This window comes from Mobula birostris, chromosome 6 (genome assembly GCF_030028105.1).
Source record: "Mobula birostris isolate sMobBir1 chromosome 6, sMobBir1.hap1, whole genome shotgun sequence".
NCBI lineage: Eukaryota > Metazoa > Chordata > Chondrichthyes > Myliobatiformes > Myliobatidae > Mobula > Mobula birostris.
In genome coordinates, this window is record NC_092375.1 from 164334410 (window position 1) to 164360396 (window position 25987).

Below are 25987 nucleotides of genomic sequence, written 5' to 3' on the forward strand. Positions count from 1 at the left end.
AAACACAATCAAAATGCTGGAAGAAGGGTCTCGGCCCGAAACATCAACAGCTTACTCTTTTCCATAGATGCTACCTGGCCTGCTGAGTTCCTTCAGCATTTTGTGTGTGTTGTTTTGGATATTGAACTGCCAGAGTTTTACTAAATTTATTTTTATTGTAGCTTATTCCACATTTTTCAGAAAATTGGGTGGGAGGTGGATTGGGTGTTGGTTTTGATTTGGTAGTATATGTGCAGGGTTGCCTCATGTTATTTTGGATCTAGCATGCTCTTAAACCCAATGGCCAAATGCTCAAAATGGAACTGGGTGTGTGTCAGATATTTAAGTTTGAAACTTGCAGATGCCTAATAAGTAAATGAAGTTTCCACATCTATACCAATCTTTCATGTGGGAATTAAAATGAAATGCTATGTGATCATGCACTCCATGGCTGCTTCGTTAGGTACAGCAGTGGAAGTCCTGTGTGGTCTTTTGCTGCCGTAACCCATCCACTGCAAGGTTTGACATGATCTGCATTTAAAGGTGCTCTTCCGTACCCCACTGTTGTAAAGCGTAGTTATTTAAGTTACTGTTGCCTTTATGTCAGTCTGATCCAGTCAGGCTATTCTCCTCTGACTTCACTCATTAACTTGGCATTTTCAGCCGCAGGACTGCCACGCACTGGGTGTTTTTTTTTGTTGTTGTGGTTGTTTTTCACACCTTTCTCTGTAAGTCTGACTGATGTGTGTAAAAATCCCAGGAGTCAGCAGTTTCTGAGATACTCGAATCAGTCCATGAGGCACCAACAATCAATCCATAGTCAAAGACACTTAGAACGTATTTCTTCACCATTCTGATGTTTGGTCTGAACAACAAATAAACCTCTAGACCACGTCTGTGTGCTTTTATGTGTTGAGTTGCTGCCATATGATTGGCTAATTCGATATTTGCATTAATGAGCAGGTGTACGGGTACCCAGTAAAATGCCCACTGAGTGTATCAGGTGAATTTTAGCAGTTTTAAACAGTAAAAGAAATAGTGCAGTGCTGGATCAGTTACTAAAACTTAGTGACAAATACTTGCTGAGAGCAACTGAGAGCAGTTCTGTGCCAGTGCTCTTTTAAGGGACCCACAGCTACTGTTGGGTAATTACCTGCTTCGTCCTTTTTTGTTGCTGGTTGGCTTTTCATGTTTAGGGCTCTGTTGCTACTGTGGCTAAAGAAAAATATATGGCTTGTTATGTTTTGAAGCTGGCAAATAACTTAAGAATTTCTATGTTGGAGTTTTAACATGGAGCTCCTCGGGTGTTAAAGGACGCCAGAGGAGCTCCATGTGTTAAAGGTATGAAAGGACACTTATCTGTTGTAGCTGGACCAGGCAGAGAAACAAATAATAATGGAGAGAGCTTCAAATGCATTAAATAAGTTAGGATTTTATTCCTTAGAATGGAGAAGATTAAATAGATTATGACTTTATTCCATAGAATGTAGAAGACTGAGAGGAGATTTGATAAAGGGATACAAAATTATGAGGGGTATCATCATCATCATCATCATCATCAGGTGCCATGCCCAGTTTGAGCTTTGACTGCCATGGCCCACACACTCCTGTTTCGGGTCAAGTGGATCAATTCATTGGTATTCATTTCCAGTTCTCTGGCTGCTGCCTCCATCATCATTTGTCTTTGTCTTTCTCTTGCTTTCTTCCCTTCAATCTTTCCCATAATTACCGTGCATTCTAACTCCTCTTTCCTAATCACATGTCCAATGAAGTTACGTTGCCTTTTCATGATCTCATACATTATTTCTCTTTTTGTGTTTGCTCTGTTCATGACATCCTCGTTAGATATTCATTTTGTCCATGATATTCTTTTCATCCTCCTCAAAAACCACTTCTCTGCTGCTTCAATTCGTTTCTTCATGTTACTAGGTATTGTCCAACATTCTGAGCCATATAACATAACTGGATCGGCACCCTGAGGCGGGTTGTCATGCCGAATTTAGTATTGGTCAGTGTATTCTGCATTCTCGTAAAGGTGTCTTTTGCCATCCCTATTCTTCTTTTGACGTCTATGTTGCACCTGCCATCTGATGTCACCCAGCTTCCTAAGTAGCATTGTTTTATGTCTTCCCCGTTTATTCTCAGCCTGCAGATAGGATTCTCCTTCTTTTTTGAAATCACCATACATTCTGTCTTTTTGCAATTGATAGATCGACCCATTTTTGCACTTTCTTCAACAACTATATCAATTAAGTTTTGTGGTTCTTCCTCTGTATTTGCAATTAACTCAGTGTCATCCGCATATCTGAAATTATTGATGTTTTCACTGCCAACTTTGATTCCCAAGATGACTCTTATGAGGGGTACAGATCGGTTAAATGCAAGCAGGCTTTTTCCACTGAGGTTGGGCGGTGCTACAACCAGAGGTCATGGATTAAGGGTGAGATGTTTAAGGGAAACATGAGGGGTTGTGAGAGTGTGGAATAAGCTGCCAGCACAAGTGGTGCATGTGAGCCTGATTTCAATGTTAAAGCGAAGTTTGGATAGGTACATGGATAGTGGGGGTATGGAGGACTATGGTCACGGTGAAGGTCACTGGAAGTAGGCAGCTTAAGTGGTTTTGGAATGGACCAGATGGGTCAATTGGCCTGTTTTTGAGCTACGACTGTGACTCTTTCCATGATAAAGAGAAAGTGAACATAGAAGGGATTATATCCACCTAAATTATAGAGTCATACAGCACGGAGCAGGCTGATCTGTCCAACTGGTTCATGCCAACCAGGATTCCCATCCAAGCTAGTTCCATTTACCCATGGTTGACCCACATCCCTCTGAACCTTTCTTATTCACATAGCTGCCCAGTGTCCTTTAAGCGTTGTTAATATACCAGCCTCAGCCACTTCTTCTGGACTATCCTCAGGGCGATAATGTTGCTCATTAGTTTCCTATTAAATCTCTCCCCTTATTTGTCTTCCCAAAGTGCAACACCTCACACTTATCCAGATTAAACTTCATTTGCCATTCCTCAGCCCATTTACCCAGTTGATCAAGATCTCTCTGTAATTCCCGTTTATGACACCACCTATTTTAGTGTCATCTGCAAATTTACTAACCCCTCCTTGGATATTCTCATCCAAAACGTTGATATACTACCAATGACAAATAGGAGTTAACAGCCCATTAGTATCTTCATTGGCCAGGACAGCTCAATTTCACAAGGGAGACTGTTTCAGAACGGTATTACCTGATGCAGCAGCAGTTGGAGCTTGGCCCAAGTCAAATATCTCATTGCCTGTGGCTTTGAAGTGATGAATATTGAAGCATCATGTAAATTCAACAGAAGGAAGCACTGTGCAGGGTGTTCTCATGCATCCTTAAAGCAAGCATATTCACGCTCCTCGTCATGAAAACAAATCACTGGTCTCAGGTCTCAGCAGGATTACAGGCTTCTTCTAACTACATGGTATGATTGAACCTTGAATCCATCATGTCCCTGGCAGAACCACGGCCACTACATCCACAACAGCCTTCAACATTGACAGGGACTTTACAAGCACAAAAATATTGCAACTCATTTGGAATGTCAGAAGAGTTATAAGCCTGAGAGTAACCGTTTGTCTTGTCCTCAGTGTTGTGCATCATAGGAAGTTTGCATATTTCATGTCCATGTTTGCTATATTGAAAAATTCCCTCCCTGTTTATATTTCAAGTTTCTCAAAATCCCAAAGCTGTTACTGATTACCAACAGAACAAAAGATACTTCAGTCTTCGGTTAAATACTCCAGAATTATTTGTATCCAGATTTATTTTTCACAAAGCCCATATAGTTACAATCTTTAACATTTAAATCTGAACTTTGTTTCTGTACAGAATTATAATGAAATGGCCTGTGATCTTTGCAATACCAGATGCGATCTACCATTTTTAATATGCATTAAATGGTTAGAGAAGCAATGCAATGCTCCATGAATTAAGCATTTTTAGTTACCTTTGGGAATTTAGAAGTAATTAGGTTTTCTGGACTGCACATGTGAATACTGTTGTTCCCAAGAAAAATCAGGCATTATTTTGATCTTCCATTGCCTGGGTATAAATCACCTAAGCAATGAAATATATTCTTATATAGAGTATATTCAAGAATAATGAAATAGGTCAAAGCATTGTGAATATATTTTATCACAAACAATTCCTGTTTAACCCATAGAAGTGAATAATAAGTTTACCCATTCACAGCAAGAACACCACTTAATGACTGAATCCACTAGATGCCTTCTGGAACATAATTTTAACTTGTCTGGAGCATATGATCCTTGTATGGAAGATTTTTTCATCTAGCTCATGAGAACATTCATTTGGATAGAATGTTATTTCCCCATATAATTCTTGAATTCCAAGTTATAAAGTAGGAGTTTTACTCATGCATTGTTTAAAGACTTGCTTATGAGCTTCTGAAACATCAGAGAATGAATCTTAATTATCATTACTACAAGAGGTTAATCACTAAATTCCTAAAGCTATCCATCACAAGGAATAGATGCTTTAGTTTTAATAAAATCTGATTTGTCTGAAGATTTTTGACAGGTTTCAAGCATATAAAAATGGAGAGAATGGCAAAGTACCCAAACACGAGAAAATCTGTAGATGCTGGAAATTCAAGAAACACACACAAAGTGCTGGAGGAACTCAACAGGCCAAGTAGCATCTATGGAAAGGAGTAAACAGTCAATGTTTCAGGCTAAAACCCTTAATTTTTTCCATAGATGCTGGGTGGCCTGCTGGGTTCCTCCAGCATTTTGTGAGTGTTGTGTTAGAATGGCAATGTCACTTATTTTGAAAAGTAAACATACCTCAGAATAATAAACAAATGTACTGACCATAATCATTTGCATCTATTATTATTCACTGCTTCATTTGTCAGTTGCCTTCCCAACCACAGCATTACTGGAAAATATAAATAATATGCGTTTTTAGTTCTGGCAATGAAATGCCTGGGTTTTGATGTGTGAACATTGCATGAAATGGATAGTGACTGAGTCCAACAAGCTGAAGCAAGTATACCGCTAAACAGAAAATATATCAAAATCGATATGCAAACAAAAGGAATGGTAATGACACGAAAGGTAATTGTAAAGTGTCCTTGCTCAGGTGAACAATAATGTTCTCCTTGGCACTTATTTAAAGATTCTGCTGAATAAAATATACAGGGGCATGCAAAAGTTTGAGCTCCCCGGTCAAAATTTCTGTTACTGTGAATAGTTAAGTGAGTAGAAGATGAACTGATCTCCAAAAGTCATAAAGTTAAAGATGAAACATTCTTTTCAACATTTTAAACAAGATTAGTGTATTATTTTTGCTTTATACAATTTTAGAGTGATAAAAGGAAAGAGCACCATGCAAAAGTTTGGGCACCCCAAGAGATTTGAGCTCTCTGATAACTTTTACCAAGGTCTCAGACCTTAGTTAGCTTGTTAGGACTGTGGCTGGTTCACAGTCATCGTTAGGAAAGGCTAGGTGATGCAAATTTCAAAGCTTTATAAATACCTTGACTCCTCAAACCTTGTCCCAACAATCAGCAGCCATGGGCTCCTCTAAGCAGCTGCCTAGCACTCTGAAGATTAAAATAAATGATGCCCACAAAGCAGGAGAAGGCTATAAGGAGATAGCAAAGCGTTTTCAGTAGCCGTTTCTTCAGTCTGTAATTAAGAAAAGGCAGTTAACAGGAACGGTGGAGGTCAAGTTGAGGTCTGGAAGACCAAGAAAACTTTCCGAGAGAACTGCTCATAGGATTGCTAGAAAGGCAAATCAAAACCCCCGCCTGACTGCAAAAGACCTTCAGGATGATTTAGCAGACTCTGGAGTGGTGGTGCACTGTTCTAGTGTGCAGCAACACCTGCACAAGTATGACCTTCATGGAAGAGTCATCAGAAGAAAACCTTTCCTGCGTCCTCACCACAAAATTCAGCGTCAGAAGTTTGCAAGGGAACATCTAAACAAACCTGATGCATTTTGGAAACAAGTCCTGTGGACTGATGAAGTTAAAATAGAACTTTTTGGCCGCAATGAGCAAAGGTGTGTTTGGAGAAAAAAGGGTGCAAATTTCATGAAAAGAACACCTCTCCAACTGTTAAGCATGGGGGTGGGTCGATCATGCTTTGGGCTTGTGTTGTAACCAGTGGCATGGGGAACATTTCACTGGTAGAGGGAAGAATGAATTCAATTAAATACCAGCAAATTCTGGAAGCAAATATCACACTGTCTGTAAAAAAGCCGAAGATGAAAAGAGGATGGCTTCTACAACAGGATAATGATCCTAAACACATCTCAAAATCCACAATGGACTACCTCAAGAGGCACAAGCTGAAGGTTTTGCCATGGCCCTCACACTCCCCCGACCTAAACAACATCGAAAATCTGTGGACAGACCTCAAAAGAGCAGTGCATGCAAGATGGCCCAAGAATCTCACAGAACAGGGCATGACTTAAGAATCTTCACAGAACAGGGCATGACTTAAGGATTGAAGGGCGCCCATTCAAAGCAGAAATGCGAAGAAATTTTTTTAGTCAGAGGGTGGTGAATCTATGGAATTTGTTGCCACGGGCAGCAGTGGAGGCCAAGTCATTGGGTGTATTTAAGGCAGAGATTGATAGGTATCTGAGTAGCCAGGGCATCAAAGGTTATGGTGAGAAGGCGGGGGAGTGGGACTAAATAGGAGAATGGGTCAGCTCATGATAAAATGGCGGAGCATACTCGATGGGCTGAATGGCCTACTTCTGCTCCTTTGTCTTATGGTCTAACTAGAAGCCTTTTGCAAGGAAGAATGGGTGAAAATCCCTCAAACAAGAATTGAAAGACTCTTAGTTGGCTACAGAAAGCGTTTACAAGCTGTGATACTTGTCAAAGGGGGTGTTACTAAGTACTGACCATGCAGGGTGCCCAAACTTTTGCTTTGGGCCTTTTTCTTTTTTTGTTATTTTGCAACTGTAAAAGACAGAAATAAAAAAGTAATCTTGCTTAAAATATTAAAGAAATGTGTCATCTTCATCTTTATGCCTTTTGGAAATCAGGTCATCTTTTACTTGCTTAGCTATTCATAGTCACAGAAATTTTGACCGTGGTGCCCAAACTTTTGCATGCGACTGTATATCTCCCTTTAGACTTAAGTTTTAAGCAAGTTTTGAAGATAATAATCAAATTAAACATTTAGTGAGGCTGCCCCAGCAGCTTTAGCAGTGGTATATTAAACTTAATCATGAATCTAATGTTTATTGCTATATCTACATGGGAATAATTTGCAAATGATCAGCAAGTCATATTGTAAACAATGGAGGACCATGTGAAAACAGAATCTTTGATCTTCGAGGGATTCAGCTGAAAAATTAAATAACTCAACACAACTTAAAGAAACAGTGGCAACTTCAGCTATGTGAAAATTAGCATAGAATGTTTAGCACCATATTTTTGTGGCGCATGTTACCTAGTATTCCCATAATCTAGGAGCAGATGCACTGCAAACATTTGATGTTTCAAGATTTTGTTGGTTCATACTGTTTTCTCAGACCACTAAGTGGTTTTTGGAGAAGTCTGTAATTCATTGGGATGCATTGTGATGGGTTTGGGTTTGCTGATTGCCAAGTTCTAAACTCAATTGGAGATCTTGAGCCCTATCTGATATAGATAACTATGGGTACCCACACTAATAGGAGATTAGACTGCAGCAACTTACTCTTCAAAGGCTAGGTCACTTCCCTGTTTATCATCCACGGCGAGTTTAGCTGCCATTACCTACTACTTGAGCAGCAGGTCCCCCTCCCTATCGAGGAGGAGATACTTCCAGCTAGTGAAGTCGTTTAAGCACAGTTCACCTACTTTTAGTCATACACATTTAAATCTCTTAAAGGATTTCTATCTTATAAAAGATTTCCAACTTACAAACAATTTCTAAAATACAAAGAATTTCCAAAACACAGGTACAATTTCTATAAGCTAAAAATATCTAGCAATGAGCTGCAAATGAACGTCCATCAGAGAACTCAAAGGCATAGGAATGGATTCCAGTCATCATATTCTTCTGTCATTCTTCTTGTTGTCCCTTGACCATTCCTAACAAACCTGACTGCTCACTTATGTTTACACTGTGTCTTGCTTCTTGGGTGACCTCACGCAGATGTGCTATTTTTTCAGATACCTTTTCACACAGATTTTGTAAAGGCTTCTGGGGACGGAGTTCTCAAACACCCAAAAGTAATGCTGTGAAGGCTGGCCCTCTGAGTTCACGAATATTCCAAGTGTTGATAGATCAGTTATTTGATATGCTAAGTTATAGTATCAGTCTGGTGTTCAAGCTTCCTTGAACTAAATACCTTAGCCAGTGTTGTCTGGTTTGATGCAGGCCGATTAATATAACCCCATTGTCTTACACTGCATCTCTTGAGCAGCCACTCCTATGCTGAGGGCCAACGGTCTGTGCTCTATGGAGAGTGTTGTTCATTTGCAAAGCTGTCCACTTAACTTCATACTACTGCTTGCGATTTACATTAAGAATTGAAGACTGGCTCTTGTTTACAAGAAGAAGCTGAAGAAAGAATATGGGTTAGAAGTTTAACTTACTCAAAAACAACTCTTTATCACAAGAAGTGTTAGAAGGCTGAGCTTGTCAAAAATGCCCCCAACCCTGGACAGTGAATATCCATCAGAGCATCTCCGAATGTGTAAACAGCCACACACCTTCAGGACCATACAGTTATATTCCAGTGTTCTCCACGGTATATTGTCCTGAGGGAAAGCTAGTCCCCAGTGGATGTGTGAGGCCATTATAACACAGGCCTTTAACACCTATGAATAACTTTGACAACCAGTGAGCCACATCCCTAGTTATCAGATAAACTGGTTTTCTCCTCCCAGGAGGGAACATAGAGATGGCAGGAATTATAGGAGTCTTGATATACAGAGAAACATTTCATTGTGAAGGACTCCAGCTCCCCAAAAGTGGTAACACAGATGGAAAGTCATTAAATATGTCGTCTTCATAGGCCAAAGCTTTGAGTGTAAGCGTCGGAGCTTCATGTTGCAACTGAACTAAACATTGGTTAGGCAGCACTTGGAGTATTGTGTACAGTTCTGATCACCATAGAATATGGTAGCAATAGAGAGGGTGCAGAATAGATCACTGGGATGTTGTCTGGAGTGAAAGACTGTAGCAATAAGGAAAGATTGGATAAATTAGGTTTATTCTGTCTATGAATGTAAGAATTTGTGGACAGACCTTAAAGAAGTCTATAAAATTCTAAAGGTCATTGATAGCGTAGTTGGAGTCTTTTTCCTAGTGTGGAGGAATTGAAAATTAGATGCCAATGGTTTTTAAGAGGGAAGAAATTTAGATGAAATCTGAGGGGTAAGTTTTTCATGCAGAAGTTGGTTATATGGAACAAGATGCCAGAGGAAGCTCATGAAATAAATACTATTATAGCATTTAACTGGCATTTGGGTCTGAACAGGGATACGGGCCTATTGCAGGCAAAAGGGATCAGCAGAGGTAGGCCTCACAATTATCCTGGACAAGGCAAGCCAAAAGGGCCTGCTTCCATACTGTATGATTCTATGATTCCTGTGGTTTTTGGCCCCTAGTTTTTACCCTAGGTTGCCTCGAAATGATTTTCAGGAAGCTCCTTGTGATTTTCATTGGTCAGTTTCCAAGTCAGATACTTTTGCAAGGTTTTCAAAAAACTCAACCATATGAACATGGCCAACTCACCTAGCATCTGGTCTCATCACCACTAATCATGGACCTAGACAGCTCCCCAAATTCAGCTGACAGCCAGGGAGTAAAACAAAGGATAGCAGTAATCAGTGTTGTTCTTAAAGCTAAATTATCTATATTCCTGGTAGAAATAGCTGAAGCTGAAATATTATGTAATACTCTGTGAGGACCTATTATTCTGGATTTATTGCCAGTATTTTCTTTCATCCTTAGTGCATTCTATGCTATTAATATCACCAGAGCTCTCATTGAAAATCTTGAATTTTCGTTATATTAGTCATAGTCATACTTTATTGATCCTGAGCGAAAATGGATTCTTGTCCAGTTCCACTTGCTCCTTATCCCCAGTTCATTAGCGTCTTGATTATTATCTTTACTTTCTCATTATTCATCTCACCCAAACCCTGCATTCCTTAAGGCCTTTCCACAAACATGCCCCCTCATACTAATGTTGTGGCTCTTAAAGCAAATACCAATGAGCACAAGCATCAGTTCCGCAACCAGCTCTGCAGCACATTATTTGAGGCAGTGGCTCTTGTTTTTGTTTTGAGTTCAAAGATGCTGCTGCATCCCAGTGAGGGAAGGCTAGCCCCAGCATATTTGTGAAGCATGCATAGCACAGGACTTTTCTATTAATGGATGGCTGGCAAGCCTCAAGTCTTTGGTTTATAGCTCTTAGATAAACCCACTTCTCTACTGATCTTCAGATCCTAATCTTTTCCCTGGAACATCACTCAAAGCTTACTCCAATTTCCCTATCACCCTGGGGTTTTGTCCATATTCTTCTCTGGTTTCCTTGGGTTCTCTCTTCCTCGGGCTTTTTCTATTGTCCTTGATCTCACCCTTTCTTTCTCAGGTTTACACTATCTTCCCTGGGCTCCCTTTGGCTTCTTCTTGCACCCTCTGTCTTTCCAGATTCTCTCAACCTCTGTCTCTGTCTTCCTGAAATTACATTGACAGCTCCCAGTCAAGAAATGGCCCAATCTTAAAATTCCCATTTTATTTTCAAATCCTTATATGGCCTCTCCCTGTCATTTCTGATCTCCTCCAGTCCTAAACTATCCATCATATTTAGACTTTCTCAAGTTTCCTTATTTTACCATTAATAATCAAACTTTTGATGATGATGATGATGATGATGAATCAAACTTTTATCTTGCCAATGTGCTAAGTTCTGGAAATGCCTCCTTAAACCTCTCTGCCTAACTCTCCACTCAAAATGTATCTCTTCGATTAAGCTTATGGCCTGTTCTAACATCTCCTCTTGTGACTTAATGTGTTGATAAGCCTCTTGCAATGCATCTGGGCACACTTTTATTCTGGGGGGGGGGGCGGGTGAGTTGCTGAACATTTTGAGTTGATGGCCAGCGGTCTGTACAGAACTGCTGCTATATACCCATACCCTGGGACAGAGAAGTCAGGGGTGAGCTGAAGGTCAGGTGCCAGTACACCTCACCTTTCCACTCAACCAGCAGACCTCATGACTACACACAAAAAAGTTGCTGGTGAACGCAGCAGGCCAGGCAGCATTTCTAGGAAGAGGTACAGTCGACGTTTCGGGCTGAGACCCTTCGTCAGGACTAACTGAAAGAAGAGCTAGTAAGGGATTTGAAAGTTGGAGGGGGAGGGGGAGATCCGAAATGATAGGAGAAGACAGGAGGGGGAGGGATGGAGCCAAGAGCTGGACGGGTGATTGGCAAAGGGATATGAGAGGATCATGGGACAGGAAGCCTAGGGAGAATGAAAAGGGGGAGGGGGGGGAAGCCCAGAGGATGGGCAAGGGGTATAGTCAGAGGGACAGAGGGAGAAAAAGGAGAGAGAGAAAATGAATGTGTGTATATAAATAAATAAATAACGGTGGGGTACTCATGACAGACTGTTTTGAATGGGGTCACTGGTCGTGCATGAAAAATGAGGTGCAGGTAAGTGTTTATTTTAATTAATTCCTGGTAGATTAAATTATTTTAAGTATATTTTCTAATTTTTAATAATAGGTTTTTAAAAAATTACTGAATTGTATTTGAACAGTTTTTAAAGCAACGAAATACTAGAGATACTTAAAAACAGCAATGAAAGGAGTTTGACAGTGATGAAGTTGAAGTTCAAATTTAACTGTTATTCAATCATACATAGGAATACAGTCAAATGAAACAGTGTTCCTCTGGGGCCAAGGTACGATATGCAGTACCAACAGTCACACACAGCACACAGCACATATAGCACGTATAACTAAGAGAGCAGGAAAGCATACAATTGCAAAAGAAAATTTAAAAAATAATAAAAATATAGCCAAAGTCATGTCATGGTGTGCAGATTGATGGTATGTGGATGTTGTCCTGGAACCATGTTTCTACAAGAGCAAGCTGCAGCTGTTCCTCATTTAAGCAGTAGTCAAAGGCAATCCATCTTGTCTTCCCCGGAGTGAACACTGGAGGGCAGCACTGACAGAAGCAGCCAGCCCTCAAAGCAGTGGGCAATCCAGAGGCACATATCCGGCTCCAGCGTCTCCTTTATCAGCAACTGCAACAGGTGACCCCCAAGGCACAAGGTATTCCACATTACCAACGTCCAACGGCATCTTGCGATCACAAGAAAAGTGTAAACACAAAATAATCTGCAGATGCTGGGGTCAAAGCAACACTCACAACACGCTGGAGGAACTCAGCAGGTCGGGCAGCATCCGTGGAAACCATCAGTCAACGTAACGGGCCAAAAAAAATGTCCAAGCTGATCATTTCCACCGTTTGTTGTCTCATGCACTGCCTGGGTGGCTGAAGCAGACTGCAACCCAGTGTGCAACAAGACCTGCTCCATCGCTATCCAGCAGCTCACTACTGGGGTGGACCTGCCATACTTGATGTTGTTAATATCCAGCAGTGTCTCACAGTCGTAAAAAAGACATAGAAAAACAAACAATTATACCTTTGGTTGGACCCAGAAAGGCTGCTGCGTCTGAGTCGCCATCTTACTTTTTTGATGAGCTGTCAAGACCCCAGCAGCTGTTGCAGGGAATGTCCTCAGAATCAACTCCCTTAAGCAGAGGTGCCCTTACACACTGCCTAGTGTTATGAAGTGACCATGGTAGCCACGCTTCCAGTTCAACTGGAACTGCAGAGACAGATCTGGTAAACGCAACTATGGGGAAAATGCAAAAAGCAACATAAACTGCTAACTATATTGACCATGAGCCAGCCTGATAAGTTTAGACTTGAATCAACTGTTTATGATTGATAATTATGATATTATGAATGGCTGATATCAAAATTTTTTTTAAAAAACTAAGCTAATCAGGAAATAAAAGGCAAAGCAGAGAAAACCAGAAATATTGAGAAGATTAGGCAGCATTTGCGGAGAAAGACATCAAGTTGATATTACAATACAATGAGCATTTGATTTGGGGATGGGGTCGAAAAGAGGACGCGAACCACTGTATCAACCATGATCTTATAACATGGTAGAGTTGGTTGTATGGATTTCTTAAAGTTTGTTGCTAAATTATCTGCTCTCTCAATATTTTTTCCCATGAAAATTAAGTTGCAAAAATTAGTCTTACTGTGAAACTATTAGTATTTGGGCCATGCTTTATCATAAAAAATTATTCATAAATGACCAGGATACAATAAATATGTAATATGTTGCCAATCACAGTATGGGCCATTTCATTCTACTTGTCTGCATGAATTATATCATCATGGATTCAATTTTTCTTTGACATACAGTACATTCCAAGAGTGATGCTTAAGAGGTCTCCAGCTTCTTACTGTACAATGGCAGGAGGGCTTTAAACCATAGCTTTTATTTGACGCTGCACCTAGGGAGCTGGCTAGCAGAACCCAGCCTCTCCTGTTGGACCTTGTGGACATTCAGTACTGACAGATGACTGGTTGACTTCTGGTCAGAGGTGTTCTTCTGCACACAAGCTTTTCTAAGGCAACATTTTGTACAGCTGATTCAGTCTGAGTTGGAATATTCCTTGGAAACATGGCTGGATCTGTCCTTCACACTCTGGGGTCAGTACATAGTGACACTTGTTGTTTGCATATCCAGGGTGCATACACAAGTACAAAGATGCCCAGCTCTGGAAAATGTTGAAAAATGGCTTGGGTAACTGCTGCCATCCAGGAGCTTGGTCTGTGCTGTATGCAATGGCATTGCGAGCACTAGGTTCCTCTTTGGAATCGAGGGGCAGCAAGCTTTCATGATCCTAGTTTCTGTTTGACAGTAGCTGTGCCTTCCACCTATCAATCATCAATCTGAACCTGACTTTAAGGAACAAATGATCAGTAAAATCAGCTGATAATGAACATGGCCTTACAGTGGCTGCAATTCACTCTGATTCAAGTTGCTGTGTATTGACAGTGGATCTGAGGTGGAGGTGTCAGTTTCATCCAAGAACAGGAATGCTTTGACCCGAGATCCTCATTTAAGTACAACCTTCTCGATAGATTCAGCAAAAGTTTCAAGACAGCACACAAAATGGAGGAGAGAGAGCAGCCTTGGCCAACTCCAGAATTTATTAGGAAAATCTGTTTCTCAATAGATTCTTTCACTAAATCCCATTAAAAGAACATCTGTCATGAAAGTAATTAATGTTCTGTCAACAGCCTTTGTCTGCCCACGCTGACTAAGCAAGTGTCCACTGCCCTGAATAGAAAAGTCTATTAGAAATCTTCCTGCTGGGTATGATACAGGAGCCAAGAATCACAGGACGGACTTGATTTGAATGCCGGTGATCTCAGATGGAATCTTGTATCTCACATTAAGCAATGGGATGGGCAACTAATTTCTGATTTCTGCCCTCTCCCCCTTCTGCTTGTAGATGAGAGAGATGATGCTGGATTCTGAGACATTGCAAGATAAAAGCACAGCAACAGCTTGGGTGAATTCAGTCTCACAGAACTATGCACAACTCAGCCTGTGAGCTATTGGTTCAAGGAATGGATAAACTTACTCAGCCTGTCTGGAGTCAGTCAGAGGCCTGGACTCCCTCACATGCTGTCATCTAAAGTCTCTCAGAAAGAGGACTAGAATTTCTGAGCTGTTGTCCATCTGTGACCTTAGATCATATAAGACAGCATAGGAGGAAATGCAGGATTTGTCAGGCTGTGAAGGTGCTACTGACCTTCTTTAAGGCTGCTGACCACAGAGGTCCCTCTACCAATATCTTAAAAGATAAAACAGAAACATGGTTCATCCCATTCCACGCAATGGACACTAGGTTGGAAAGTGAGCTTGAAGGCAAAGAATAATCTGCTGTCGCTTCACCTCTTGGCACATCCTCTTCAACATCCAACCCAATTGACTGCAGCAGGAGAGTTGATGCATTTCCATCTAACACTACCTTACTTTGTGAATGCCTTTTAGAATGAATAACCTCTGGTGTTTATTTTGACTGCCTTCTGCCAGTGCTTCCTGCAGACTGATCCAGGGCCGGCCTCTCTGTTTGGGCAGGCACCCTGCTTGCAGCAATTATAGGGTTCAATAAATGTAATTTTCAGCCTCATAATTCATTGATTGAATTGAGAATAGCAGCTGTAATTGCTTACTAAAACAATATTTAATAGTAAGCTTAAAATCAATTTTTTTGTGTAAGTAACTTTATGGAAGCATCTTAGCGTTTAAATGTGCATAATTCCTTCTCTATTGCACAGGTTGCAGAATGTTGGAAAGTAAGAATCACATGAATAATGAAATTGTTCAAATTGCATGAAGGTTAGGATGCAAAAAAAAAGTCAATACAAATTTAATTATTTACTGTTCCAAGAAAATATACATTGGAAGTAATCACATTCTTTGGTTACGCATGTGCACAATTTACTTAGAGCTGACTTTGTATTTACTTAGAGAGACAGCCTGGTAACAGGTCCATCCAGCCCAACAGTCCTGTGGCGCCCCAATTACACCCATGTGACCAGTTAAAGCACTAACCCATATGTCTTTGGAGTATTGGGGAGGGGGGGAAACCAGAGCACCCAGAGGAAACACGGGGTCATGTGGAGAATATACAAAACCCTTAAGACAGTGGCGGAATTGAACCCAGTCATTGGTGCTGTAATAACGTTACACTAATGGCTATACTACCGTGCTGCTCCAGATAACGAATCACTATTTTTACTATCAATTGTGAAATTAAAATTCAGTTGCCTTCGTGTTTGCAATTAAGAATTTACTATGCAATGTAACAACAATTATTTTTCAAATTGAGCAAACTACTTTTCTTTTACTCACAGATGCAGTCAGACTGGCATTCAACAGTGTAACTGTGAATAATCTGCTGATACATAGGAGTGTCGGCGCCGAACAGCCTAAATCCACTTCCATTATCGGAGAAACTACAAATATGAATGTGCACGCAACAAAAACAATGATATCTCTGGCAGCAGTAAGTGTAGACAGCACTGCAACCACTGCCACCGAGTCAGAGGAAGAAAAAGCAAAAAAACTTCTCTACTGTTCACTATGCAAAGTAGCCGTAAATTCACTGTCACAGCTAGAAGCACACAATACAGGTTGGTACTTCTATAGTAACTGATATAGCTGCAAAGTCTGCTGAACTTTCTGTTTTGCAATGTACTTGTTCTGTTATTTTTCTTGAAAGAAGATTAACTGAAAATATTAATTAGATGGCACCAGTTACTTATAGGTGGACTATGTATTGTTTCTTAGGCACCAATCCAAATTAAGTAACGGGTTCCACCCAAAGTAAAGGATATTTTCCAATTAATGCCAATAATTAGCAACTACAGAAGTGTATCTTGGCAGACTTTCAAGGGAGGATATCAATATGGATGGCTATTTTGAAGATATCTGTATGCATTTACTTGAATTTCTTCTTTAATAGTATAAAACCTTCACAAGACAATCCATAAGACCATAGGATACTGGAGCAGAATTAGGCCATTTGGCCCAACAAGTGTGCTTTGCCATTTCATCATGGCTGATTCCTGCCTTCTCCCCGTATCCCTTCATGCCCTGACTAACCTGGAACCAATATATTTGTATTTAAAGTTGATTGACATTATGAACTCTTAAATGAAGGTAGGTTACTTCTACGTCGACCTATGGATTGTTTAAAGTTATTACAAAACAAAGTAAGCCTTGCATTTACTCTACAACAGCATGCAACCCATGATACTAACCTACAGATTACATTTGAACAAACTAGTATAGACCAGTGTCAGACAGGGCTGTGTCATTGTAATAATACTTTCCTCTATCTTTCTCGGCTCATTGTCATATTTTATTTCTGATGGGCTTCCCATTAAACTGGAAATAATCTTGAAACAATGGGGAAATTATTCAACCTTCAGCAAAAGCATTTTTGTCACCCAAACATCAGTTTTCAATTTACACTCTAGCATTAAAGGCTCAGGAGCTGAACTCCAAGGCAGTGTTGAATTGTTCACAGAAAGAATGGGCCATGCAGTCAATATCCATAAGAGCAAAGTCCTCTTGCAGCTTGCTGTACCACCTTGCTCTCGGATAATTAAAATTTATTGTGAAACTCTGGAAAATGCATGCCAAAAGGGCAATGTTACTATAGTAATGGGAATTTCAATATACAGGTAAATTGGGAAAATCAGGTTGGTGCTGGATTACAGGAGGGGGAATTTCTAGAGTGCCTTTTTAAAACCGACTAGAGGATCACTATTCTGGATTGGGTGTTGTGAAATGAACCAGAATTGATTAGAGAGCTTAAGGTAAAAGATCCCTTAGGGGAAAGTGATCATAATATGATCAAATTTACTCTGAAATTTGAGAATGAGAAGCTAAAGTCAGATGTATCAGTACTAGTAGAGTAAAGGGAATTGCAGAGGTGTGAGAGAGGAGTTGGCCAGAATTGATTGGAAAAGAACACTGGCAGGGATGACATCAGAGCAGTAATGGCTGGAATTTCTGGAAGCAATTCGGAAGGCACAGGATATGTACATCCCAAAAAGGAAGAAGTATTGTAATGGAAAGACGCCACAACCGTGGATAACAAGAGAAGTCAAAGCCAACATAAAAGCCAAAGAGCGGGCATATAATAGAGCAAAAATTGATGGGAAGTTCGAGGATTGGAAAGCTTTTAAAAACCAACAGAAGGCAACTAAAAAGTCACTAAAGATGGAATATGAAAGTAAGCTAGTGAATAATATTAAAGAGGATACTAACAGTTTCTTCAAATACATAATGGTAAAAGAGAGGTGAGAGTGAATATTGGACCACTGGAAAATGATGCTGGAGGGGTAGTAATAGGCGACAACGAAATAGTGGACGAACTGAATAAGTATTTTGCATCAATCTTCACTGTGGAAGACACTAGCGATATGGTGGAAGTTCCAGGTGTCAGGGGGCATGAAGTGTGCAAAGTTACTATTAGTAGAGAGAAGGATCTTGGGAAAGTGAAAGGTCTGAAAGTAGATGTCTCCTGGACCAGACGGTATTCACACAAGAGTTCTGAAAGAGGTGGCTGAAGGGATTATGGAGACATTAGTAATGATATTTCAAGAATCACTAGTTTCTGGAATGGTTCCCAAAGACTGGAAAATTACAAATGTCACTCCACTCTTCAAGAAGGGAGAGAAGCAGAAGAAAGCAAACTGTAGGCCAGTAGGTCTGATTTCAGTGGTTCGGAAGATGTCGGAGTCAATTATTAAGGTTGCGATCTCAGGCACTTGATAAAATAGTCAGTAATCGGCATGGTTTACTCAAGGAAAAATCTTGCCAGATAGATCTGTTGGAATTCTTTGAAGAAATAACAAACAGCATAGCCAAAGGCGAATCAGTTGATACTGTGTACTTGGATTTTCAGAATGCCTTTGACAAGATGTCACACATTAGGCTGTTTAAAAGATTACAGGAAAGATTCTAGCCTGGATAAAGCAGTGGCTGATTGACAGGAGGCAAGGAGTGGGAATAAAGGGAGCCTTTTCTGGCTGGCTGCTGGTGACTAGTGGTGTTCCAAAGGGGCCTGTGTTGGGACCGATTCTTTTTACATTTTATGTCAATGATATGGAAGATAGAATTGATGGCTTTGTTGCAAAGTTTGTGGACAATACAAAGATAGGTGAAGGGGCAGGTAGTTTTGAGTAAGAAGAGAGGCTACAGAGGGACTTAGACAGATTAGAAGAATGGACAAAGAAATGGTAGATGGAATACAGTGTTGGGAAGTGTACGGTCATGCACTTTGATAGAAGAAATGAAAGGGTTGACTATTTTCTTAATGGAGAGAAAATACAAAAAATGAGGTGCAAAGGGACTTGGGAGTCCTTGTGCAGGTTCTAAAAGTTAATTTGCAGCCTGTGGTGAGAAGGCAAATGCAATGTAAGCATTCATTTCAAGAAGATTAGAATATAAAAGCAAGGATGTAATGTTGAGACTTTATAAAGCACTGGTGAGACTTCACTTGGAGTATTGTGAACAGTTTTGGACCCCTTATCTTAGAAAGGATGTGCTGAAACTGGAGAGGGTTCAAAGGAGGTTCACAAAAATGATTACAGGATTGAATGGCTAGTCATATGAAGAGCTTTTGATGGCTCTGGACTTGAATTCACTGGAGTTCAGAAGAATGAGGGGTGACCTCATTGGTGAAAGGCCTTGATAGAGTGCAGACATCCCACTTCTCCCGGGAGTTCCAGGAGTCTCCTGCATATCGATAGCGGCTCCCTAATGCCCGCAAATTATGTACAATATCTCGGAAATTGATTTTTTAGAAAGGGAGAGGGAGACGGGAAAAAGAAAATGAATGAATCCTGCTTGATCTCTCTTTGTGCTAAGTAGACCTATCAGTTTTCTCTGTGGGCGGGCTTTACAGTTGACCTCTCTCTCTCTTCCATAGTCCATCAGTTCAGTTACTGCCATCTGTAATGACGCTGAAATGATCCGGACAACCATCAGTGATGAAGTACAAAAGCCTGGTGAAGAAATTCCCAAGGCTGGTGGTGACAATCTGATTATGCGACTATACGGGCGGGGCACGTTAGCATCTTAAAGGGGATTAGAGCAGGGTTTAAATTGGAGTGGAATTCTAAAATCGTCCGCTAAGACATCTTTAAAAACGTGCTCGCAGCAAGCAAATTCTTCGGGGTTTTTTCCTGAAACACTCCCACTTGCAGGTACATCAAAGCCCACGATGGGCTGGGTTTAAGCACAGCCGTTTTCAGAAGAAAACCGATTTTAATAAATACCCGGTCCCCACCGAGGTCTCGTCATTAGGACAACGAACTGTTCACCTGGGCTGTGCACTTTATATGCATTTTGAATTACACTTTATTAAATAATATGGTAATATATTGTTTTATGTGGTATGAGTGATATATGTATTGTGGCTACACTGTGGTCCGGACAGAGGTTGTTTCGTTTGTGGACAATCAGCCAGATGACAATAAACTTGAACTTGAAGATACAGAACTTCTAAATCGCTCACTTAAAATCCCCCATTTCGATGTAAAAAAGTAAGTTCTGATCCCGACTATTGCAGTGTGTGTGTGTGTGTGTGTGTGTGTGTGTCTGACTACGGACGTATATGCAATTGGACGTTGTCCGAATGGACGTTAAACGGCGCACACCTGTAATAAGGATACACCTTACGCTTTTATTTATTTTAGGGACCACAACATATTAGGGAGGCTAAGCACAGGGAAGGCTGCTCAAGTACTTCACAGTTCTTTTCAGCAGAAAACCAAAGTCTGACAAGAGAAGGTCACTAGAGCCGAGGTGTACTTTACATCTTTCATTGTTGAGCATAAACTGCCATTCCAGGTGTGTAAGCACACAGGCAAGCTATTCAGGAAAATGCTTCCTGATTCAGAAATAGCAAAAAACTATGCCTGCTCATCAACCAAGCCAGCAGCTATTGTGAACATGGCACGTTAAGACAAAATTCAGAAGTCAGCTGTCTCACAAAACACTTGTGAATCTGATGTCTTACAAAATTAACAAATTCATTGACACAGACTGCTATGAGGTTGGGACTTCCGGTTGAGACCTCCCTGAAATGAGTTCTTGCAGGGTGGGATGTCTGAGAGTGGACGTGGAGAGGATGTTTCCTATGGTGGGAGAGTCTAAGACCAGAGGGCAGAGAGCCTCAAAATTTTAGAATGGAGATGAGGAGAAATTTCTTTAGCCAGTGAGTAGTGAATCTATGGAACTCTTTACGACAGGCCAAGTCTTTATGTATATCTAAGGTTGATAGATCCTTGATTGGTCAGAGCATGAAAGGTTACAGCAGGAGACTGGGGGTGAGAGGAGAATTGGATCTGCCATGGTGCAATGGTAGAGCAGACTTGATGGGCCAAATAGCCTAATTCTACTCCTATAACTTATGGTCTTATGAACTTATGGTCTAAAATGTGGACCACTTCCAGGATCTTGGCAAAGGCAGACATCAGTGATGAAGCTCACCACCATCCTCGGTGTGGCAGCACAGCCTTTAGTCAATTGAGGAAAAAGAGCATCTGAAAAGCAAAGCCTCAGACCTGCTACAAAACAGGGTGTCTGCTGGGCAACAGTGATTCCTGCCCTTATTTTTGCATCTGATGCCTGGACTTCCTTAGTAGACAAGTCAATGCAATGGGAAGGTACCACCTATACTACCTCCATAAATTCCTTTAAAGGTTTGAAGGATGCGCTCAAAACTTCCTGGAAAAAGAGGCAACATTCCCAGTGACTTCTAGGATCCTTTGTGCTCTGCCCTGAAGTGGAGAAGAGGCATTTACGATTCTACTGAGGCCATGCATCAGAAACCCTGTAAAGAGCAGAAGGAGAACAGCAGCTTGCAAACTGCCCGGCCACCTGTCTATTCGTCACCTCCATGACTACATGGAAGAGCCTGTGGTAGCAAATCATCCTTGAGGAGGCTGCCTCAGAAGAAAGAGAATACAAAGGAGGATTGACAGCATAAATAATTCTTTTCACAAGATGCTTGATGAAATGAGCCCAGAGATCTCCCATGAAAATTCTTGTTCAAAGGAAAGAAGGTTTCTATTCTTCCCTTGAGCTTCCCTGCAAGTCATGCACAGATATTGCAGTAAATACGTCCTTGTCTGCCAGTGAAAATCAGCACTGACATGCCTTCTGGTGATAGCAGGTGGATTGTGCTTAGGGGGCTCCATGTATTTTGGTAGAGAAATTCCAGAGTTTGAGTCTAAGGAACATATATATTCCTCTCTCTCCTCACTTCTAAGCATCTTTTCTCTATAGTAGCTGAAAATTTTCCTTTCCTGTTTCTTTCTGTTCTTTCCCTTCAGAGTCTTCCTTTGTTTTCTACTGTATACTTTAGTCTCACGCCACCTCGTACCTCCGAGCCGTAGAGAAAGACCTTCCTCTCTCAAACTGATGACAGCTGGTGCGCAATGCCAAAATTCACAACAGGCTCTTTGCACACTTTACAAATGGAGTGGAAACAAATTTTGCTCAATTCTGACAACCCATCTTTAGAGAAAGAGGTGATTTCTGTCCCAGCTATTATTGTAACTCGTACAAAAAAATACTGTTTGCCGCACTAAAGCAGCCTAATCCACCTTTGCTTCTCTCTTAGGGTGAAATCAACTTGATAAAAATTTTGGACTTGAATTTCAAGGCTGACTCTGTCAGACAAAATGGACTAGATCCTTATAGCCACAATGTACCCCATCCCTTCACACTTTGCTGAAGGCTCGATAGAACTGGGTCCTTGGTTTGCCGGGCAAATCTATGATGGCCTAAGCATCAAAAGGTGATCATGAAAAGGCAATGCTTCAAAAATGTGGCATCTGTCATTCAGGACCCGCATCACCCAGGATATACCATCTTCTCATTAAGGAGGTAGTACAGGAGCCTAAATATACACACTCAGTGTTTTAGGAACAGCTTCTTCCCCACTGCCATCAGATTTCTGAATGGACAACAAACCCATAAACACTACCTCACCTTTTTTTCGGAATCAGGTTTAATATCTCCAGCATATGCCGTGGAATTTGTTAACTCTGCAGCAGCAGTACAATGCCATACATGATAACATAGAAAAAATCAGAATGACAGTACGTATGTACATTACATAATTAAGTTAAAAAGTAGTGCAAAACCAGAAATAAATTTTTTAAAAGTACTGAGGTAGTGTTCATTGTTCCAATATCCATTTAGGAATCGGATGTCAGAGGGGAAGAAGCTGTTCCTGAATGACTGAGTGTGTGCCTTCAGGCTCCTGTGCCTCCTACCTGGCAGTAACAATGGGAGGAGGGCATGTCCTGGGTGATGGGGATCCTTAAAGATGGATGGTGCCTCTTTAATTTTGTTCTCTTTTTGCCCTATTTATTTAAATTAATCTTATATACATGTACATATATATTTCTTATAATTTATAGATTTATTATTATATATTGCAATGTACTGTTGCTGCAAAACAACATAGTTCACAAGATATCAAATCACTGGCATATGTCGTGAAATTTGCTGTTATGCAGCAGCAGTACATTACAATACATAATAGAAACTATAAATTCTATAAACTACAGTAGGAAGTATACAGTGTGTATGTATGTGTATATGTATGTATGTATATGTGTGTGTATGTGTATGTATGTATATATATATTCAAATTAAATAACTACTGCAAAAAGAGAAAAAAAATGTGGTGAGGTAGTGTTCAAGGGTTCAATGTCCATTCAGAAATCGTCTGGCAGAGGAGAAGAAGCTGTTCCTGATTCACTGTGTGTGCGCCTTCAGGCTCCTGTACTTCCTTCCTGATGATAATTCATGGCAGATGCAATTTGATGTGGATAAATGTAAGGTTATCCACTTCGGTGGCAAAAACAGGAAAACAGGTTATTATCTGAATGGTGGCCGATTAGGAAAAGGAGAGGTGCAACGAGACATTGGTGTCATGTACACCAGTCATTGAAAGTGGGCATGCAGGTACAGCAGGCGGTGAAAAAGGCGAATGGTATGCTGGCATTCATAGCAAGAGGATTCGAGTACAGGAGCAGGGAGGTACTACTGCAGTTGTACAAGGCCTTGGTGAGACCACACCTAGAGTATTGTGTGCAGTTTTGGTCCCCTAATCTGAGGAAAGACACTCTTGCCATAGAGGGAGTACAAAGGAGGTTCACCAGATTGATTCCTGGGATGGCAGGACTTTCATATGATGAAAGACTGGATCGACTAGGCTTATACTCGCTGGAATTTATAAGATTGAGGGAGGATCTTATTGAAGTGTATAAAATCCAAAAGGATTGGACAGGCTAGATGCAGGAAGATTGTTCCCAATGTTGGGGAAGTCCAGAACGAGGGGTCACAGTTTAAGGATAAAGGGGAAGCCTTTTAGGACCGAGATGAGGAAAAACTTCTTCACACAGAGAGTGGTGAATCTGTGGAATTCTCTGTCACAGGAAACAGTTGAGGCCAGTTCATTGGCTATATTTAAGAGGAAGTTAGATATGGCCCTTGTGGCTTAAGGGATTGGGGGTATGGAGGAAAGGCTGGTCCAGGGTTCTGAGTTGGATGTCAGCCATGATCATACTGAATGGCAGCGCAGGCTTGAAGGACCGAATGGCCTACTCCTGCACCTATTTTCTATGTTTCTATAACAATGAGAAGATGGGGGCCCTTAATGATGGGCACCATCTTTCTGAGGCATCGCTCCTTGAAGATGTTCTGGATGCTGGGGAGGCTACTTCTCATGCTTAGCCGACTGAGTTTACAGTTTGCTGCAGCTAATTTCGATCCTGTGCAGTAGCCACCGCCCCCCCCCCGCCATACCAGATGGTGATGCAGCCAGTTAGAATGCTCTGTACGAAATTTGCAAGTGTCTCTGGTGACGTACTAAATTCCCTCAAACTCCTAATGAAATACAGCCGCTGCCATGCCTTCTTTGAAACGGCATCGATAGGTCGGCCCCGGATAGATCCTCAGAGATGTTGACACCCAGGAACTTGAAATTACTCACCTTTTCCACCTCTGGTCCTTCTGTGAGGACTGGTATGTTCCCCCATCTTACCCTTTCTGAAGTCCACAATCAATTCTTTGGTCTTACTGACATTGAGAGCAAGGTTGTTGCTGCAATATCACTCAGCCAGTTGATCTATCTTGCTCCTGTACACCTTCAGGTCACTGGCCATTTGCCAATGATATAAAATCTGATTCTGATTCATGCACATACTTTGGAAATGATATAACCATCCATCACATCTGCTGATGTAAATTTTGAGAGTACATTATGCACAGAGTGCTGCAGGAGAGACAAATTGAAGGGTTCACATGTTGTGATACATTATTTCCACTTCAGCAAACTGTTTTTCTGTGTGGCTGAACATTTGAATATTATTGGCTCATGTAATGGAAAAGAAGCAAACCTTTTTTTAAAATGCATGGATTAAAATCCTGATTCTTAAATCTGAAGTAAATTTGCTAAGTAAACCTACAATCTGGTTCATTTTGATTGTTATCTAGCTTCATTATATCATAAACCATTGTCCTTTGGATCTCTAGACAGTGCATTGCTCTCAACCTGAGATGTTCTTATCGACTGTGCTGCTCCCAATGTGCAGGGTAAACTATTTAAAACTTTTCAGGTGATGTCTGAGATGATTGTATGGATCAGATATCAAAAGGTAAAAAGTATCAATACCATGTCACTAGTGGTAGTGTGAAGAACAAGCGCAGGTTAACTACTGGTATTTTGCATTCAGAAATCAAAAATTTCCAGGACCATCAAGGACTGGTTCAGCAAGAATAAAAATAAAACATCAAACGATTTTACAAAATAGATGAAAATGGAAAGTTTAAAATTTGACAGGGGAGTCAGAAAATCACAGACATGCTTCTTAAAAACTCTATGTAAGATTCTGCTATTACACTGTCCTCCCCACCCCTCGGGCCCCCGAGTCACAGACTGAGGCAGGGATGTCCTTCCTTTATCAATCTAACTGAGCCTGTTCTTCTTGGCATCCAGCAGTACTGATATGTACCTAGAAAAAAGTCACTGATGTCCAGTTCGCAGGTAATACAAACACCCTACTATCAACTAGACCAGTAGATTCTGAGTTCCACAGGAACTCAGCAGTGGCCTGTGAAGGGGTTAGAAGTTCAAGGCCTCCAGCAGATCAGATGATATGACTCATGAAGTTTAACAATTTGAATTAATGTTCCTTTTCTCAGTCAGACCTCATGCAGACTAGCTTTTTCTTGGCTTGTTTTGTCAACTAATTTATCCTTTTATATTATCCCAGAGTTTATCTTTATAATCTTCTCTTCCTTTTCTGCATTTTAAGATATTGAGGAGATATTATCTT

The 25987-nt window shown here is 40.8% G+C and overlaps 1 protein-coding gene across 5 annotated transcripts in view; it reads left to right on the top strand.

Annotated features, from left to right (window-relative positions):
• znf385b (zinc finger protein 385B) overlaps positions 1-25987 on the top strand; it is a 307211-nt gene that overhangs the window by 274859 nt on the left and 6365 nt on the right. For all 5 annotated transcript variants that reach the window (XM_072259629.1, XM_072259631.1, XM_072259630.1 and 2 more), the window contains one exon: positions 15968-16246. In XM_072259629.1, coding sequence (XP_072115730.1) covers positions 15968-16246 — 279 coding nt within the window. The remainder of the gene's footprint in view (positions 1-15967; positions 16247-25987) is intronic.